Source organism: Adelges cooleyi, unplaced genomic scaffold, assembly GCF_023614345.1.
Source record: "Adelges cooleyi isolate 19-005CV unplaced genomic scaffold, UGA_ACOO_1.1 ACOO_flye_CR_arks_rails_tigmint_CR_PRNA_376, whole genome shotgun sequence".
In the NCBI taxonomy this organism is placed as follows: domain Eukaryota; kingdom Metazoa; phylum Arthropoda; class Insecta; order Hemiptera; family Adelgidae; genus Adelges; species Adelges cooleyi.
This window is the reverse complement of record NW_026096053.1, coordinates 9,024,413-9,046,546: the sequence shown is the minus strand read 5'-3', so window position 1 is coordinate 9,046,546 and position 22,134 is coordinate 9,024,413. Positions and strand designations below refer to the sequence as shown.

Here is a 22,134-nt window from a genome sequence, read left to right as displayed (position 1 = left end):
AAATGGACCTATTCAAATAAACAAAAAAGAAATTTAATAAGGAAAAGAATTTTTTTTTCAATTATTAAATAACGAGACCGATAAATAATTATTCAATGTTCTTGTGGGATTGATAGAATACTTTATTAAAAAAAAAAAAAACCATAGTCATATTGGCAAATGTGGATCAGTGAACATAATATTTTTTGAATAAATTAAATTAATTATAAAGTATTACAATTTTCAATTTTAATGTTAAAATTATAAACATTTGTTTGTGGTGTATAACCTTTTGTAGTCCTGCTGTGTTCGTTACAATATTGTTAACACAACAGCATTTTTAAATCAATCAAACCACAGCTGATACACCTATTTGTAATTGTAATAATATATATTTTATTATAATAAATGTAGTAAATAACAAGTGTAATTAAACTACTCGTGCGAAATAACAATCGCTATTGACTACTTAATAGCATCCGTGCAATGAATTAATGAGCGCTGATATTTACTGATTTCACTTATCTTAGCATTATTATTATTACATAATTTTACGTTTGCACGAACATTAAACACAATCTTTTTTGCTATTATTATAAAATATATTATGTACCTAATTGCATGATGACACGAATATTAGGTGTTTAAAAATATATCCCATTCTGATCACTGCGATAGGTTAGGCTATGCAAACACATGTAATTGATCAATTTAAATATTAAAAAAAAATTTAAATATCATAAATTAAAGCCTTTCGGCTATTTTTGTCTCTTTAAAAACAACATTATTACGATGTAGGCGTTGAACTTAACCGCAGAAATTGGTAATGCATTTTTTTTTTTTTTAATAAAACTTATTTTCATTTTATTATTAACAAATATTTTTTAACAATGCAATTATTAGCCTGTTATAATGTCGTTCGTACATAATACTGCAAAAAAAAAATAAATAAATAAATAAAAGAAAATGTTGTTTTGGCAACGAATATTTAATTAAAAACTAATATAAAGTGACGTACGCGTTAAGAAGGGATTTGTAAATTTTAATAATGGACTGTTAAATATTTTGCAACTTTACTTAATCAGTCATAATAAACCTGTTGGCCGAGTCAACTTAAAAAGCGTTGAAAAAGAAAAATGTGAATAAATATACCCTAAAACTATGTTTATACTAACAAGAAGTTGTGGTCACTGGTCATCCTTTGTCTCTCGTTAGTGATATTTTTTTATTATTAATTTAATATCTTATATCTTCATAGAAATATAAGGATAAATATATTCATAGGAAAAAAGCGTTGAATGATAGCTTGGGATAATAAAAACCTTAAAACTTAAAATTTGTGTTTTTAAAAATACCTACATTTATATTTTAGTGAGCGATTTGTTAAAATAAAAATAAATGTAGCATTAATTCTAAGTTTAGGCTTTTTAAAATTCCAAGCCCCCTTCTAAACTCTGCCAATGTTGTCGACTATGTTTTATTCTATAAAAAAATGCAAGAAATCTTATATGCAAGAAATATTGTCTAACGAGTTTTAATTTTTTAATTGTTAATTAAATCAATCAACCAACAAAATTCAGTAAATAAAATAAAATAAATTAATTAAATATTTTATTTCAACGCGAGGGCGTGTTCTAAAAGGATTTTTTTATTGAACGATTTTTCCTATCTTCAAGAAAAACAAAACCTAAAGCCATATAGCCATAAAACATTCGTTCGCCAATTGTTATAAGAAAAACGTGCCGAGTAATGTGTAAATATAGATATATAGAAATAAATATATGTATATATAATTTATATAGAAATACATATTATATTGTCGCCTTTACGATCTCCTTGTGATTTATCCTGGATATCTCGTTAAGTCTGTATGAAATTTAGCTTGCGATTTGACAAATCGTTTAAAAATTATACTCGCGCGAGGGATTTAAGATAAATCGCATGTGCCTTTGTATGTATGTAATATATTTACAATATTGGCAGTAAGACTTTTTGTACAACTTAATTTCCCTATTTAAAAGGGATATAGTATCGAGGTGAAATCCAAGACGCGATTAGTTGAGTTAAATACAATGTAGTCACAATTTTTTTTTTTAAAGTTCATAAATATTTAGATAAAATAAAAAAATTATTATTAATAATATTGTCATTATACTATTACTGTTCTGCTTTAAACGCGTTCTCCTATTTATTATAAGCAACACATATGAATGGATGTCAATGTCTTGTTTTTCAATGATAGTAATTTTGAATTGAATAGTTAGAATACACCGTAAACCGTACACAACACTGGCTACTAATTCGTATGTGAAATACAAACGAACATAAAACAAGCGGCTGCATTTAATTCTGACGCTTGAACAACTTCTATGACTAACGCAGTGGCGTATTTAGCAATTTGTCTAGGAGACGTTATAAAAAAAAAAATTATATATTTTTAAATCAGACATAAAATGTATAAAGGTACCTCTAGAAATACACATATATTTTTTTATAACGTCTCCTAGACAAATTGCGAAATACGCCACTGCATCAAACATACTTAGAACCTTCTTCCACAAGATAGATCTAACCTAACCCATTGATTAAATATACAAATATGTATTTAATCAATGACTAACCTTACCACCTACACCTCAATATGACCGTTATAATATCTAAACATTATAAACAATTTGAACAATTAATTTTATGTATATATAAAATATACATGTGCGAATATTAACATTAACACAGTAGCACAAATAGGCTATTTTTAATATTCACTTAATTATGCAATCGTCGAGATTAATAATTGTAAGCACAAAATCTAATATACTCACAAATATACTTATTTACAAATACACGTATACAATTAATTTAAATAAACAAATCTGTTAAGTACTATTTCCTTGAGATAAAGCCTGTTCATCAATAACCTTACATTGATCCACATTATTATACTGATAGTAAAAACTACTTACAATTAGGTTACCATAATGTAATGGAATAAATCATTTAAATAGATCAATTATAAAAATAGTGTTCCAAAAGCTGACATAACGCAATTATGGTGGCAGAATCGTCCCTAGGTTATATTATATTTAGCCAGTTCATTTTAAACGAAGGCGTATATTATTTCAAGTCGAAAGACACTTTTGATTTTATTTAAGAGAGAAATCGTTAAAAATCAATATAATTTCTTTATATTTCGTTTGCGAAAATTATACACAATATGAAAAAAAGTATTAAACGAAATATGTATAAACTATGCATATTTTGACATTTTTAAATGCATATTTTAATATATTTATGGTCATTAACATCCGAGCTCCAATGATCACTATAACGCTCACTCCCCCTACCTTGGGTTTTTTTCCGGTCTTTATCAGCTATTTATTACTATTTGCGTTATGAGGGCAAAAAAAAAGGCGATAATTAGCGACTAAATTACAATATATTATTATAACTATAATACCTACACTCGGTACGGTACTGTGTTTGTTGAACGGATTTCAGTCGGTTAGAAACGGGAAATAACGGACGACAGCATCGCCTACACAACACACACACACACACAACAGGGTGTGCGCGATTCAGGGAGGAAGGTATAAAAGACCTGCGTTAACGTCGTTTCGGGTCACTTTTGGCACAAAAGTTCATTTTGACGATTGGCCGTCCGTTCGCGTTTGTAATATATTACTAAAAAAAAAAAAAAATCCAATCCCAGTGTTTTTTTTTAATTGAACCGCTTAACTATATACTAATCGTTTACCGAAAGTATCACGATGAATTCAAAACGGCCTCAACTGGCTCCAAACCGTTATATGTTTATGGTGATAACGGTGGTCATGGTGTTGTTGACCGTCAATAGCGGCGCGGCAAAACGTGAGTGTATTGCATTAAAAGTACAAAAAAAAAACCATATATAATATAAAATAATAACGATAGAGGTATATAAAGGTATATGGCTCATCCGAAAGAAAAGTTTAACAATAAGAGGAAATAAAACCATGACGTTTAGAAAAAGCGATCAAAGTTTTTCTTTTTTTTTCAAATTTATTATAACCGCTTTTCTTTAGGTACGCACAGCAACACCTGCTCTTTTTTAAGAGCTCAATGTCAGGCTAACGCTGATATTGTGTCGTTTTCGCATATTATAATAATATAATATTAATATTGTAATATACCAATTTATACGTCATTATTTTATAATAGAAAATAAATACCGAAAGATTTGCTTGGGCAATTTTCCAGGTAAAATCTGCGCCCGTACCTAAGCACCGTGCTTAAGCGTGCTCTATAATTATTATATAACATTGTTGTTTGTCGGTTGCACTTGCCTTTGGTACTATTGGAGTTTTTAACTTTTGATAACAACAGGTAGTATTAGCACCGTACAGCCTACATAGTGTTTTACCGCATGCTCAATTTTTACTACCATACTTTATCAGTGTACCGGTCAGCATCGGCTATCAAAACCATCAATAACATGTTTACTCAAACTATAATAATTTAAAAATATTAACGCTGTAATAAAAAATGTACAAGTCTAATAAATATTTCATATCGTTTTTTTTTTTTTTAATTATTATTGGTATAGAATATGGATAATTTACCAATAAAATGTGTATAATTAGAAATTAATTATAATTTCTAAGAGTATACCTACAAAACAAACGCCCAGGAACCGATGATATTTTACTAAACAATACAATTTGTGTAATTTGGGTAATGACGTTTTAGGGTTTTATTTTTACGCATTATCTGTTTACTCAATAAATAAACAGTGAATACTTAATTTACAACAACTCCATAGAAATGGTAAAATTGAAATATTCCTGATAATTTAAGTTCCTTTTCTGATATTACGTTTTACCTTATATTATTTCATTCATTTATCGTTTTTATAAAACTCAAAACTTTATATCATATGCGTACAACAATTAAATAGTTATGTTCGAGAAAAGTTAAAAATTAAATAAACATTTTAGCTATTCAAACACTTTTGTACAATGGCCGTAATAATCGTTTACATAGATTGAAAATAAATTTACTGTTAAAATAGTTGTATATGTCCTTTTCTCATCTTATTATATAATCTCATAAACATGAATACTTTAATAAAAGATAAAATTAGTTTAAACGTTATTAAATGCAATTATTGAAGTTTTAACAGTTTATTTCATAATTAAAATTAATACTTGTTGATAAGCTAATAATAAATAGCGAACATTTATTTTTATAAATATAAGTATAATAAATATTAAGCAAAAACTATTTGTGGGGGAAATAATATTAAGCAATGAAATAATCACTATCCCAAATTCGGATTTTCTTTCGTAGAAAAACATTTTCATTAATATTGTATAGATTATAACTTACAATGAATATACCAATATAGAAAAGCACTATAGCATTACATAATGTATATATTATTGATACAATTACACTAATTGGCTATTACCTGGGAAAAATATGAATTGCAAATGTACTGATTTATACAGACAGGTGTTTAGATATCAAAGAATGAGATAAAGTGTAGGTATATTATTATAATAACTCATTAGAGATAAGTTTAATAGCTAATAAAATACACAACTAGTACATCGTGAACTGATCACCGACATGCATGTATCAGAATTGCCTACTTAAAGCGCCGCCATACAATTTTTAATAAACCACTTTTTTTTAAGCACTTTTTATTGAACAAAAAACACTTAAAAAAACTAACTTTTAATATAAGACCCAGCCAAACTACATCTAGAAATGGGTGAAAAATCTAAAATAAATTATCAAAAATTATATTTTAATCCAAATAATATTCTCAAGAGAAGGATAAAAAATAATAATTCAAGGATTTTTTAAATCACCCTAATATATATATATATATATAAATACCGTATATATATAGTACATATTATTTAATTTTAGGAAACAATATACTTGCTGTCTAACTCAAATTTGTGAGGAACAAATTCTTCTCTAAAAAATCTTTTCTAAAATCTCTTCAATCTCTATAATGTGTGTTGTTCAACTGAAGTTTTTTTCCAAATATTTTATTTTAAATTTGAATACTAAGTTTGTTGACCGCTTACAAATCTTAAACATTCAAAACACGATCGGCTTCAGTCTTAAGACGGGTAAATGACTTCGAATAATACTTTTATAACAATCGATTAGCGTTATTATAATAAAAAAACTGGCATCGACTCCAGTGCCAGCTAATAATACGTCTGATAAACGTGATAGCAATGTGAATTATGATTTTTCTCTACAATTTTTTTTCCCTTAAAATTTAGCACCTCAATTATGCAGTCATGATGAGCCCTGGCGATTGTATTCAGGACGTCTTGAGGGTCTATAATGTAAACGAGTAGTACAGGACTTACCATTTTATTTTGTGTTTTTGCTGATCAAAATGGGAAACCTAGAGTACCATGTATACGAACAATATATACAATCTTTTACAAATGAATCGGTCATTTGAGAAATTCCATAAGTCAACATTTTAGCCATAATTTTTTTTTTCAATTCTATACGTGTACACATTTTATGAAAAAACATTTATTGTCGATGAGTTCTTTCCGTTCTAAATAGGGATTTGAATTTTGGATTTGCCGTTTACAAGAGAAACACCATTAATCCTGTCTTATGGTGTTTCTACAATCGATGGAATTCCTTTATGAAACACCCCAAGTCCCAAATTCAAATTTTCGCAAATTAAATATAATAAAAAAATACTCTACCATGTAAACTACTTTGATTCAAGGTACATGCTATAAGAAATGATGGGTTTTCAAACTCTTTCTATTATCCTTGTCCTGTATAATTTACATTTTGTGTCTTAAGACGTTTCTAAAAACTACCTATTCAAATAGTGTACCCCCAAGAAGAGCAGTAAATAAATAAAAAAATTATCACACATGTTTTTAAAATGAAAAAAAAACCAACAAAAATAGTTTCCTTTAATAGGAGACAGTACAATATAATTGGGTTCCCTGGAATAATAAAATAATATTAAATTAATCATTTACGTTATTAAATTTTGTTTTAATACAAAAACCAAATGTTGAAGCTCACCCTGTTCTCGGGATAAATAATATTATATCTTAAATGGTCGCCCACTGGTGGTATAATATAATATTATGACTTATGATATTGTATAAATATAAGATTCAAGTATTGTTTTCATTGTTATTCGTTTGAAAGTGTTTTCCTTAGAACGTACTTAATAACGGCAACTCCGGTTCGGTCACAAAATGTTGACCGTAAATTGTCTAGTGCACATAGACTGTTATTTTTTCTAGGTTTTAAGATTGTAAGTAATTTCATTAATATTTCTACTCTCGTTTAAGCAATTATGTGTAAAAAAAAACCCTAGTTTTGTTAAAGATATTTATTTTATGGTTTTTCTTTAAATCCTAAAATTAGTCCATAAAATATAAAATTACCGTTAAATTGCTATAATATTTTTTCCGTGGAAAATGTATTTTGAAAATCTATAACAATTTATACATGTATCCCAACTAAAATTCAAACTAAGTTTTGTTAAACGATAAATTTTGGGAAACATGAAAATTGTTTTTTTCTACGCTATGTGCACAAATCTGATTTTTCACGAAAAGACATATCGTCAGCCTACTAAGCAAAGTACGTATCTCCAAAAAAATTAATTTTGGTATATTATAGAGCTACCGATTACACGTGTAACACGTGTAGTTCGAATTGACGTGTAGAAGTTCGTGTAGTTCGTGTAGTTATAAGTACACGTGTACCTGCAACTACACGTATTCGTACATATGTAAGTTTTTATAAGACCTCTAATTTTACGTGATACTATTTTTTAATTAATGGTTGTTACTAAGATAAAGTATTATAGCCATTGGGTCAAGTTAATTGAATCTCGGGTCCTACACGTGTATTAAATACACGAACTTCTACACGTCAGTTCGAACTACACGAACTTTGTCCTACATGTGTATTTCAAATACACGTGTAGAATCGTCGGCTCTAGTATATTACATATTACCTACACATACTATTTGAAAGAAAAAAAAACTGTGCGTCGGCTGGTATAATATTTCAGTGTTTTTTCCATGAAACGTGTGATAAACAAATAAGGAATTGTTATTGAAATAAATAGAATAAATAAAAAAGTTGTTTTCCTTTTAGCGTGAAATTTGGTATTTTGGAGTTACACCTATTGCTAAATTGGCAGACAATATTAAGTACACTCCAGTGGATATTATTACATATTAACACGGATTGATCTTTAGTTTACCAAATAGGTCAGCGTGTTTTGAGCTCGATAACATCCTAATATTATGATACAATATTCATGTAAGGTATGCTACTATACCCACGTATTTAATGGTAGCAAGTGTAATTTATATTTGGATACATAAATTCACGTTTTCTGAAGAACTGATTATTAGCCGGAAGTATTTCACCATTTTGCTAAATAATTCACCGTTGATAAATACCTTAGAATTCATCTATTCAACGCCGGGACATTTTCAAATATTCATGTGTGAAATATTAAAATTCAATTTTAAATCAACTATATACTGGTGGCGGCCCAAGTGAACTGAAAGCCACATTCCAAATAATGTTAGGTACATGTTGCAATTACGGTAATCATTATTCTTATGGAACTGCGTTAACAAACTATAAATGTTGTTGGTCGTCCCCGTAGGATTAAAATAATTGTGCTTAGGTACACATACATAGTCTCCACACTCATATCTTCAATAAACCGTTTAGCTGCAGAGACCCGTGTTCATTTAGCGGTGCCTCGACGTAAAACCGCAAAACCCTATACCCTTATACACGGAGTCGTCTTCCTGGTGAACTATCATTTGCACGAAACTCACATGAGGTAAAAATAATACTCAATTAAAAACAATTACATTATCTTAGATTAGTATTTTATGCATGAATCGCAAAAGTAAAATACAGTTTTCTTCTTTTTGTCAGAAAAATTAATTTTCAGACATCCAAACTTTTGTTTTAATTTCATTACCAACAAAACGCAAAAATTAAAAAAATTTTAAACGTAGCCAACCAAAATGTTGGCTATGTATACAGCTAGCCAATACCATTTAAGTTTGAATAGTAAGACCTTATTTGTACGTTACGTTTTTATATATAAAGTACAATTGCTTTTTTACTCATAATAACAGTAAATATATTTTCCAAAATAAAACCTAGTATAGATTTCATAATTTTTAAATCGTTTAAAAAACATTTAATTATAATTATTACAAAAACCGCTGTGATAATTTTTTTTTTCTTGTTTTGTTTAGTAATGAAAAGATAATAGAAGTTAAATCAATTTTCTGGCTGAACTTTTATTATTATTATTAATAAAGAAATTCAACAGAAAAAATAATTACCATAGGCCGTAGTGCTTTTCTTTCAATAATATATTTTAACATTATTATGACTAATATACAAGAATAAGAAAATTCTTAATATTCTTGATACTCGACGTATGCTATTATATTTTAAATACATTCAATACTCACACTCTATACCTATTGTTGAGGGTGTTGTAAAATATACTGCAAGTCTGAAGTAACATACATATCTACAAGATTTTTTTTTTGTATACTTAAATTGAAATCAACACCACTTTACATCGACGAAATACTATCCAATAAGTGATGTACATTGCAACATACGTGTAGGTTAACGCTATTCGTCGTTCGAAAACACTTGCGGTCATAATACAAAACATGCCTTTGTTCGGGGCCTAGTGAGTTAGTTTTTAGCAAAATTATTGACTATAATTGATTAAATATTTTAAAATATTAATATATATTCAGTTTGACCTCTGAACATGTAAATTTAAATTCATTTTATGTCGTGAAAACTAAAAACCAACCCTAGGACACAAGTTATAGAGCACGACATTCGTTTCGCAGTCGGATTTTCTTTGAATCAATGTGACCTAACTGGTTTTTGTTCAATTTTAGGTGTGAAAATAAATAATTAGTAAATGTATTTACATATAATAAGTTTTTAAATGTAAATTGGGGTATTGTTAAGAAAAATGACACAATTTATAATTGTTTTAATCCTTTAAAATAAATAATATTTTTTGTATATAGTGGTTAAACTTGTTAAACGACAAATACCTAGAAACGTACAAAGAGTGTAATTGATCCATTTAGACCCGTCGGATGTGGGCACTTTGTATTTCCAAAGAACCAATAAAACTTAGGTCAATACGGCCGCTTACACATTTGATATAATAAAGCATATTGGATCAATAAAGACCTACCAAATTTGTACATTCGTGTTTTTGGTGTAAACAGCGACCAAGTTATTATTTTTTTTTTTTGAAAAATTTGTTTAAAAAAGTGTTTTAATAATTTTTTTTTTTTAACGTTGCTAAATATTTGTCATAACGTGTCACACGGCCTTTTTTTAATTTGTTTTCCAAGTTATCGCTAACCTGGGAGGGAACTGTTTGCACAATACTTCCTCCCAGGCAGCATCGTTTATTAGCATCCACTACAAAAAATTGAAATTATAAAAATCCCGTTTTCCTCTTCGCGAGGCTAGCTCATAACCTGTGATTTGAGGAAGATAATTGTCACACCGTTAATATTGTAATTTGTAGATCACGAATAATGCGCTTAATGTTATATATTTTTATAGCTATCCTATGGGAAACCTATCAGAGTTATTAGCATGATGTGAACTGTGAACTGAAAAATAAAAGCTTGCCATGGCGCGATGGGAAAATATGAATTCTTTACGTTGCCGACTAGCGGCGGCCTTTAGTAACGAACAATTGAGATACAAATAAAACGCAGGTAAAGTTTAAGCGCGTTTTACCGATGAATAATCCAAGGCCTATAAGTTGTATGACGTCATACCTAATAGTATTAAACCGGGCAAAAAAATGCTTTTTTTTAATAAATTATCACTATGAACCAATATCACGACAGAGGGACATATATATATATATATATATTTTTTTTTTTTTAATGGAATTATTATTATCAATATAGACGATGGACGTGACGATTACTTTTTTTTGCCAACGTCACAGGCCTATAATAATATTGGATACTGTACCCCGGGGAATTATTATTGTTATTCCAGTATTTTTCATATTATATAGGAAATTCTCGAATGTGTCGTCGAAGATTTTTTTTTTTTATGCAGAGGTTCTTTTTTATTATTATTATTATTATTTGTTTATACTTTTTTATTCATACACATACAAACCCGGCAGTGTGTCAACTGCGTGCCGTAATCAACTATGGCGGATTGAAATTTCCGGTCGCCCACAGTAACGCGCAAATCCCTTATAATATTTACATATGTGAGTTTGTGTGCAAGTCAAATTTTATTACCGTTATAGTTAGGTGTATATACCTACACGAGGCAAATCGGAAAGACTTTAAGGGATCCTACGTGAGCCGTCCAACAACCCGGGATTTGAAATGGAGGTCTGATTTTTATTACCTAGGTAGGTTATTGCCTATTTTACTTTATTGGATTTTAGAAACATCAAGAAAGAATAGTAATGGGAATACAAAAAAATTGATTTTGATAACTTTAAGAGCTTGTTGTAAAATAAAAAAAAACAAAAAGCTACACCCTAATAGTAAAAAGAAAGATATTTGTCTTGGCTTTAATATAAGATAATGTACAGGTAAATCGGATTTCATATCCACGTGGTAACTATTTAAGTTTTTTATAATTAATACAATTGTCAATCTTAGCTGAATTTGTCTTTAGCCATACATATCTCTGAAACCGATTAACGGATTTTGTTATTTAGGGTCTTATTAGAATCACCTTGGCATGTAGAAGTGCAGAGGAGAGTTTCAGAACTTTATCAGATATAGTTTTCTCAACAGATATTTAAATTTATATATCATAAAAAATAAATTTTTTCTCCCTAAATGTTCATACTTTTTTAATTAATCGCTAAAGGAGATTGCATGCGGTCTGTTTTAAGGAGTTTTGTATAGGCAGTATTTAAGAAAAAAGTGGTTTTCATCAAATTTGACCAAGTCTTTTCGTTTACCTGTCAATTTGTTTCAAGATAGTATTATTAACTTAAATCATTTTTTCTAAGAGTAAATGCCATTTTATTTTATTTTAGACCAAAAGCCAGACAAAATATCGACTACATAGAATAGTTGAATTCTCTAAAGTCATTCGAGTTCTTTGGCTACTCTATTATGTTATGTAGAAGTCGATTTTCATTTAAAAAATTGAGTTTCTTGTAATTAAATAAATTCAATTTGAAATTTTTACAGTATTAAATCCAATTTTTTTTCATTAAAAAAGCAAAAAATCAAATCAAATCGGCTTCTCTCATAACATAGTAAGTTATCTGGCTTTTTGGTCATAAACGTAAAAAAAACAGACCGCATGCAATCTCCCTAATAATAAAAAATATATTTTAAATAATTGTCCAAAAATGAAAAATCAATTAAGCCCACATGCCAAAAACGACTTGACATTTTTTTGTTGTTTTTGTTATCCAATTATCGTTACGGACAGCTAAATCACCTGAAACTAGTACGTTTTTAAAAACCTCCGGATAAATTTTCCTTTTGCCTTCAAACCGTGACTAAATACATTTCAAGGGCGCCTATTATACGATATCGTCGTTTAATTTCTATTGCATTGTTTTTTTCCACCTCTCTTTGGGTAAATGAATTACCGGCCGATATTATGAAATACGCCTAATTTATATTTTTGCTAAATAATGTGATTCGACGTTAACGCGGTCGGCTTGCGGATTCCGACAAATCGATTACATAATTATACTGTTAACGGCGTCGCGTCGCGCCTAAACGTTTAAGCAACATTGGCGGATACAAGGGGGGCTGATGGGGCTGAAGTTCCTCCCTTCTGTACTAAAGTTGTATGCATTAAAAATGTATATTTTTATTATAATATAATATATTAGAATATTATAGAATTTTTTTACTAAGTAAACGTTAATTTCATGACTATTGCTTACGTCATAATGTTATATTTAAAGTAAATTTTATTTTCCAGCCCCTCCATTTGGCATTTCTAGATACACCTCTGGCGAAAATCAGGAAAGGAGGGGGACTGGCTTGGGATTCTAAAAACCTTAAAACTTAAAATCAGTGCTACGTTTATTTTTATTTCAAAAAATCTTTCGCTGAAAAATAAAACATGTAGGTATTTTGAAAATCACTAACTTTGAGTTTTAAGGTTTTTAATATCCCATACTCCTACCTGATCTCTGCCAATGTCGCCCAAATTGCACAGCTTTGTAGGAAACAAAGTTCATTTTCGATTTTCAATCGCTTTTATACTATTGTCACGAGACAAATTCTGGTAGAAAATGTCACAACGACTTGTCGCTATAATATTATGGTCGATTGTCATTGTTCGTTTCAAGTGGTAAAACAGTTCATGTAAACACCTATTAACCATTAGACAGTTTGCGCACAAATTATATATATATATATATTAAAAACAATCACACTTCTTTCGGCTTGGATAAGTTTAATTCACGTTAAAAGTCCTTTAGACTCGAACCGAATCGATACGGGTATATTATTTTGGCGTAATTTTCCATAAATTCCAACACAACATGCTTGCACTTACTTTTAGTATCAAATTTAAGTGCATGTACAAATTCAATAATATATGTTACATACGGCTGTCTTCCGCAATAAATTCAATCTAAACTTGTGTCTTTATAATAAACAAAGATCGAAATAATATTTTAAAATTAGGTACTATACTTAAAAATAAACTAATTGACCACTATTGTCAGTAAAACGACCAACATCGTGGCGTGGGCGTCAAAACACTGTATTCAATCGTTTCTTTTGTTATTTGGAGGTACTTTGAAAAAATTACAAAACTTATTCCTGTTAAAATTTTGCACACATACCAAATATGATACTGTAGTTAAGCTAATTTTTTTTTTTTAAATATCCCGAACAAATAGCAAAAAAATATAATTATCCCTTTCAAACGAAGGTAATTTCAATTAATATACTACTTCTTGTTATTATAACATAATAAAATTGTTTTTTTTTTGCTATACGTTTATTATATTTGAAGCTAAGTTATTTTACTAATTTGTACTTGAATTTGAATTAATATTTAATTGTTGTGCTGAAGCTGATATGTACAAAAGGTTAATAATAATTATTAAAATGTTAATTCGATTAAATTAAAATACTATGTTGTTTCATCATCGTGACCATTGTTCCCAAACGACATACAAATGTCTTTTAAATTAAATTATGTTACATAATTTAACAATATGAACCTTACAATAAGACTAATATAGGTACAAGTATGAAGTGTTCCTGGTTTTAAAATGTACTTTCATCGTTTCATTAAGTTATATACATATGTATATAATTTGATTATAATTATTTTAAAATAAAGTTATTGCGAAAGCTGTCTTCAGAGTTTAGTGTCAATATTTTAAAAAGAGAAGTGCCGTTGTTCGGCAAGATAAATATTTTTTCTAATAATGTTTTTAGCACTTGGCTATCTGACTCTTAACGTTAATTTTTTTCAATTATCTAGAACATCTTGTTTTCCAAAAATAAACTCATTTTATTTCGATGATCATAGTAATAATAATTTATTTTAATATAAAAATTAAAAATCATTCACCATAAAATACAAAAATCACTTTGTTATAAAATGTCTTTAAGTATTGTTTATTATTTTAAGTATTGATTACTTAGTACATATATAAAAAAAAAAAATATATATATATATATATATATGTTAATTTTTAAATTACTGTTTCATTAAATTATCAGTTATACAGGGATATCCTTGTTGAATAGTTATATAAAGTATATATTATACGATTATAGATACCTAACATACAACAAAATCTGTCGATTTTAATTTGAAAGAAGCCCACAATATTAGTTGGTTGGATAAATGTCATTTTTAAATAAATAATTGGATGTATTTTAAAGACTATTATTCTAGAAAATAGATGAATTGTATTCAAATATTTTAATTTTATAAATTTACCATATATTGTTTAATCATAAGCCAGCGGCACCTCAGTTCCATTTAATTTCTTTAAAAATACCTATACATACATATACACTTACAATAAATAAAATTTAAACAAAAAAGTAATTTTAGAAAAACAAACCGTAATGCGCATTTTTTCAGAACTGCGAAAAATTAAACAATAAACTATTTTAATAAGTAAAACCACTGAAATAAATTAATTTGTGGCATTTTTTTTGTTTGTAATCTAAGTTTTCTTTGTTGTCTTTAAGGTATATTTAATTACATTTTGTTGTTTTTCTTTTTGTATCAAAGACATAGCTTTTAATACCTACCGCTTACAATGTCACTCGCGATACGTTGGAAATAATGTAGCTGTTTGTTTTTATTACACTAGGGTATTTAACAGATTTTTTTTTAATCAACCAAGTCTAAATCAGTTAACATTATAATAACGTTAAAGAAATAAAACAAAATGGTTCAACTTTTTATTAAATTGTCAAAAATTAAATGCATTTTTTTTCATTACGCCACGTTAACACAAAAATTAAGTTGACATAAAAAGAGTATACAAATAAACCCAAAAATCATGTTTCATAACATACAATACAGTTATAATTTATTAGGTCTGGCGTTATAATCACGAGCTTTTATATGTATAATATATCTCATATGTTTACAACGTACTCATTGTTCTATAAAGATAATTGTTCTGATGATTTTACGGTTTTAATATTTTTTAAAAAAAACATTTATTTTAATTATACTATCATTAGAAAGTGTAATTATTCGAAAAAAGAATTATAACATTTTTTAATATGGGAGTTGTAAAAATGTAGGCTTTATTTGTTGGCATTCTTTTAACCCATAGTTTTTTTCTAAAATTATTCTAATCGGACAATTATTAACCATACTAAGATTTCACAGATGACATATTTTTTTAAATAATAGTACATATACATGTATTTATACATTTTCAACGAATCAAAAATAGCCGTTTTAGTACTCACCACATTTTTTTTTAATAAGATTTTATTTATATTATTAACTATAGTCATGGAAGTTCAAAAATCTGGATTTTCACAAAAAAAAAAACGCTATTTAGGCCACTTAAAAATCTTATAAATATTATTACATTGTAAAGCTGTGTACCTAATTGTAAGTAAAATATTTTGATGAACATTTTAAAAAAAAAACTCAACTTTGACTATAAAATGCTTTCGGAATTCAATAAATCCGAAATCCAAAAGCAGTTTATCATATTGGTGTTGTGTTTTTTTTTTTAATTTTCATCAAACATATTTTACACAGCTTTTAATAATTTACTGGATAACAAAAACGTTATAAAACATTTTTACACAATAATCAAAAACTCAAAATAAATAATACAATATTACTGTCACGGTGTACTTCGTTTTTTGTATAACTTGTAATAATTATGTTGAAGGCGAAACGAATCGAGAAGTTATTAATGTTTAACAGTTTTATAATTAAAAATATTTTATTAGATAACAATAAAAAAAATAGCCATACCGGTGTATCAAAATTATCGGAAGGTTAGTGTTTAAATGAAAATATACAAAAACGGTTAATTTAACTACATTTGTGTTAAGGGCATTTACCAAGTTCACCATTTACAGATATACAAGTAGTAGGTATTATAATAGCTGCTACTTAAAATCGCACCGTATATTTCAAGAAGGATAAATGAACGAAGCTGGTGTACCCGCATACTTAGCCCTGTTAAATGCACATTAGCCACTGTCACAATTTTAACACGTTATATGTTGGATAATCTGTACACTATAAAATCAATATTACCCACTACTGATTGTTCATAATGATGGTATACATTGTGTGCTGTCAATGCACTATTCGAAAAAAAAATACTAGCAGGCTAATTTTATATTTTTTTAGCGTCGACAAATCAATAAAACTATTGCATTTAAATATGGTTCAATAGTGTATAGTATAGATTAATTATTTTGTAATAATCTATAAAAATATTACCTAAAACAAACTGTTATCTAAAAAATGTGAATACGCGGGTTATGTTTGCGATAAGTTTAAAATAATTTTTATTATACAACTAAAATACGGCTGTTATTACAAGACACTGAAACTGAAAAGCTTAAAACTTGGCGCTAGTAGCTTGTATAAACTCGTTACGATCCATGTAATAAACACCAATTAAATTCAAATTCCAATAAAATTGTAAACACAATAAACCCAATTTTCAAAACTCCAATTTCGATGTGTTTTTTCGCTGTACTCTTTTTACTTGCAAAGGTTCGTTAAATTTCTAGAGTTAAACTGTTTTTAACGATAAGTACTACAATAATCGTACTTTGTCCCTAAGTGATGTGCACCTCCTGCTGTTGTACACAATGCAACTATTGTGCCATTGTAAATCAAGGTTATATTTAGTTTTCTTATTATACCGTATTACCACTCCTCGAGTGTAGTTCACCTACCAGTAAAAAAACGAATAAGTTTTTGAATTTTATTCAAGCACGTGAGCCCCTTATTGCTATGACATAAGCGCTTGTAATGAGCAAGAGCTGCAAACCCTTCTTCAGTCGCTCATATTACATTATCCAGAACAGTTGATCCGATTAAAATACTCGGAACGTCAGCCATCCGTTTTTGTGCATCAGCATGTCATATGTGACAAACACCTAAACCCCAACAATGAAAACAGGGATTTGAACCCAGAAATAACCGAGGCGCTCCTTTTGAAAAACACACTTAACAAGACAATGGCACCGCAAAAGTCGGCTGCTGTTCATAACCGACTCGGTACGCTTTTATCCGGTGCCTAATTAAAAAGACAATCAAATGTTATATAAATACTATTACTATATTATATACTCGATACACACACCGAAAATATATGTATTACGATGGCACAAAGCACCGGCAAAAAGCCATTAAAATATATTACTCTGATTTCTCTGAACGTAAATAGACTACGACAATATATACCGAATGTATTAACAATGTACAGTGTGCATATTGTGTGACAAATTACTTTAATTCAGAAACAAGGAATTGTAAACATAGATTAATTGTGTTTCTATTTTAATTATACTATAATTTTTAGAAGAGTATTTATTTGAGAAAAAATTGTAACATTTCTTTTACAAGGGAGTTATTTAAGCTTTATTTGTTGGCATTCTTTTAACACATAATTGTTTTCAAAAACTATTCCAATCGAACAATTATTAACGATACTAAGATCCTAATATATGTCATCAAAATAACACTATAAAAACATAATAAAAACACTATTAGTAGACCAAATTTGGTATGTTTTTGTATTAAACGTTATTCACTCCAAACCACGTCGACTTCAATGACTTCGCCTCTAGTCTCCACGGGATAAACGTAAGACGTCCCGGACTGGGCAAACTTCATCTTACAAAACAGCGTGTATGCTTCTTTAGACCAACCGGCAACCAATTTTATCTTTCGGTTTCAAATCGTGTAGAGCACATTTGAATGATTCGGTCTTGTTTTACCATTTCCATAAAGCCGTAATCGATACTGTGAACGACTTCTGTCAGTTTTCTTCGTACCTGTTTACATAATCGTACACCAACACCACTGTTGGTTCTGAAAGAAAATGTACATTGATATTATTTAAAACTGCAAACATATGTTTTTGTTATCGATTTAGATTATAGCGTTCCTATAAAAAGTCGTATTAAGCGCCTGTGATAATATTTTAAAAATCTTAAAATCGCTTTGTATTAAGATGTCAATTGTGAATAGCTGTTTTACAATATGAATAATATTAAATTACGAGTACTAACCAAGAACACTTTTTTGAAAACTATTTTTGAAAATTCAATAGCCCTGGAAACCTCAAAACTAAAAAAAAAATATATGTACATATATAATTTGTATGCTTTATAATATTTATGTTCCAATGCAATAATAGATTACTATTTCGTCAGTGAAATTAAAAAAAATAAAAAAAATTTTGCTCTACTCTAGGGAACCCCATCTAAATAAAAAAACATAAACTGTCTTTTGACGGCCACTGTTTAAAAAAAGTAGGTTACCAGGTTCAAATGCGCTCATAATGCAATAGAGTCGAAGGCCTGCTTTAGCACCTTTGAAAATGCAAGTGATGGGTGGCCCACTAAGAATCCGTAGGGCCGATCTTCGCAGAGGGTTGATTTACCAACCAAGTTGGCTTACCGCCTGGAGTAAAAAATACCGTTGTGTTTTCTTCCATCCGCCACGGTTTTCTGTAAGGGTTTTCCCTCCCTTAGGCGATTGTCTTACAAGACTAATGAGCTCGCCTGCCCAGAGTGTCGCTTAGTCTCATGCATCTCTATAGACCTGCCGAATTTGGTCGCCTTGCTGGTTGCCGGCAACCCTCCGGGTCATTGGGATACGCAATCCCTTCCACCACAGCAAGGTGGACACTCCCGGATGGGAACCCATCTAACATAACCATTTTTTTTTTAAATTGATATAGGCTGGTTGTCTAAATGGAATTAGCGTCATCAATTTCGTAACACCGCGGTATAGGTCAGGGTGGTAATGGAGAAGAGAACGGGGAAGGTAAAGGGGAGGGGAGAGACAATCCTTTGTATCTGTTAAGCTCAGTTTCGTTTGTACTAGGCTTAGGCCTTAAACAAAACTGGGTGCTTTGAGTGGGTTTTTGGGGAGGCTCAGCCCCTAATTGCGCTCATGTGTGTAGTAGCAAAAATAATTTTAAAAAATAGCCCCTGCTGGCTCTATAGATATGATTTTAGTGTACTAAAAAATTATTGCTCTATTCATTTTTAGGCGGGTGCGCCATGTTCGGGCATTCGTGTTACGGCGGTTTTGGCAAACGGTCTTTTCAGCAGCCCGCAGCCCGGGATTGGCCGGTGACCAATGACGAAGCTTCTCAGATTGACCTCGCCCTAAACAAGTACTTCCAAGTGAAATCGTCTTCGCCGCACTTTACGCCGTACTGGCAAAAATGGGTAAGTGGCGAAACAATAAAATTATCGACTGTAAACACGTGTATCAACATATGTATGAGATGATACACTGATTTACAGTAAATTTCAAACAAGGTTCTCCGTAAAAACGCTTAGAAAATTAAACAAAAGGTGAAATTTCATAGAAAAGTCGAAAAAACGGGAAAATAGTCTTATTTTTACACACAATTATTTACTAATTTTTCACCTCTTTTTATGGTTTTCAAAGCGTTTTTATGGAGAACACAATTTAAAATGTACACATTTTATGTAAAATTATATCAGCTTTCTAAAAAAAAATTCTTAAATTTTGGGCAACACGAGAAAACCAACTTTTTAGATTATAAACTCAATTTTTATGACTCTGTTATCGAAAAACTTAATCCATATTTTTTACAAAAAACTGTGATTATTTTACATAAGAAACTGTTTTTTAATAATTTTTTTGATTGTCGAAGATACTATAAAAAAAAAGTCAAGAAAAAACTAAAAAAACTTTTTACTACCATGGTACAAAGTAACTGACCACTCACCTCCCCCTACTAAGTACTAAGTCCACCCTTGTGGACCAAGACATATAATTTTAAATATTTTTCGTTGTTTTGTAATAGTTGTAGTTTAATGGAAAAAATATGTAATACGTTGCAGGTGGAAGTTTACAACCAGCACAACAAATTAAACCAGCCCAGCGAAGACAACATAATGTAATACTGTCTAATCACAACAATATAAAAAAAACTAATCCATTGAGCAATTAAAATTGTTTATATTTTTGTTTTCGTCGTTTCGTTCCTGTCGTCGGGCACATATCAATTTAAACTGCAGACCCAAATTAAATAAAAAAATACTTTTTTATTATTCGACTATTAATTATTTAGTATTATACAATAATCTACGCTTGTTATTTTTTTTTATTATTGCTTAAAAACAAAAAATTACCACACAATATTAGTATTATTATAATTGTGTACAATGTAATTTTCAGTGGAGCACATAGTGGGGTAGAGGGTCATTACTCTCTTTGAGATATCTGCAGCCCGGTGATTTTCGTTTAAAAAAACCATTTCAAAACAGCTTTTACTAACATAATTATTACACTACAAATTTTCTACACATTAACCCTTCTCCGTTCCTACTTCGGAAAAAGCCCTTTGTGCACTACTGATAAACAATAGCAATAGCTATTTTGTTAAAAAAGCATAATTATTATTCTCGTGTGTCGTACACTTTCGTTTAGTGTTCTTAGTTATTGTCGAATAAAATTATTTAGTTGCCAAATGTTGTCTTACATTATTTCAACTATTATAATACACAACGTTATGAATTCATACAATTTATCTGCTGTGATCACTGATCTATTATCACTTTGGTTTTGTAGTTTGATTTTCAACACCGAATCTACTTACTAAGCACTATGTGCGAAAACAATAGAATATATACCTACTAATAAACAAATCAATTGAAAAATAAAATAAACTAAATGTCTGGATAAGACATTGTTGAACAAAGGTACGAGGCTAAAAAAAGTATAACTCATCTATAAAAATATAACATGATTTAAATAAAGCAGAAAAATGTTTTATTAAAAGCGTCACGTTGGAAGTGCCTGTTGGAAAATTCAGAAACCTTTTCCTAGAAAAAAAAGTAGTTTGTATTGTTTTACGAGGTGTAATTTTATTTAAGAGCCATGAAATCATCATTGCATTTCAAAATCTTGTTAGATATACAAAAATCACTTAAATAATTTGTTTTCTTAAATTCTACATTTTGTGTTTGGACAATTCTTTCAAAACAAAACTTTTCCAAAAACGGCATTAGAAATATTATTATTGTACTAGTTATAGTATAGTATAGTTATGACATTTTTAAAAAATATTAATTTATAAAACAAAAGTGACAGAAATCACAATCGTGTTAAATTTTATATAATTTTTTGCCTTTTGTAGGAAATATATTTTATTTTTATTAGGTTTTGGATTTATATGCTAAATTATAATAACACACGTGTATATTCACCTTATTTTTTTTAATTTAAATTTTTAACACAGCTCAAAAAAATGTAGTCGCATGATGACTACTTATATAATAATAATAATTCATTTCTAAAATTAATAACCTTATTTATGTTGTAATAATATAATTCAAAATATATTATTATTGTAATGGGTAAAATAATTATAAT

General features: G+C 29.0%; 1 protein-coding gene across 1 annotated transcript; it reads left to right on the top strand.

Moving 5' to 3' along the window:
• Nucleotides 1–3,494: 3,494 nt before the first annotated feature.
• LOC126840714 (uncharacterized) lies at nucleotides 3,495–21,244 on the top strand. The gene is made up of 3 exons (XM_050576627.1): nucleotides 3,495–3,846; nucleotides 19,774–19,955; nucleotides 20,601–21,244. The coding sequence occupies exons 1-3, from the start codon at nucleotides 3,747–3,749 to the stop codon at nucleotides 20,658–20,660; spliced, it is 342 nt and encodes a 113-aa protein (XP_050432584.1). The 5' UTR covers nucleotides 3,495–3,746; the 3' UTR covers nucleotides 20,661–21,244.
• Nucleotides 21,245–22,134: the final 890 nt, after the last annotated feature.

Coding starts and splice junctions, on each gene's coding strand:
- LOC126840714 (XM_050576627.1), top strand. CDS start 3,747: ATGAATTCAAAACGGCCTCAACTGGCTCCAAACCGTTATATGTTTATG. Junction 3,847..19,773: donor CAATAGCGGCGCGGCAAAAC/GTGAGTGTATTG, acceptor ATTCATTTTTAG/GCGGGTGCGCCATGTTCGGG. Junction 19,956..20,600: donor CGCCGTACTGGCAAAAATGG/GTAAGTGGCGAA, acceptor AATACGTTGCAG/GTGGAAGTTTACAACCAGCA.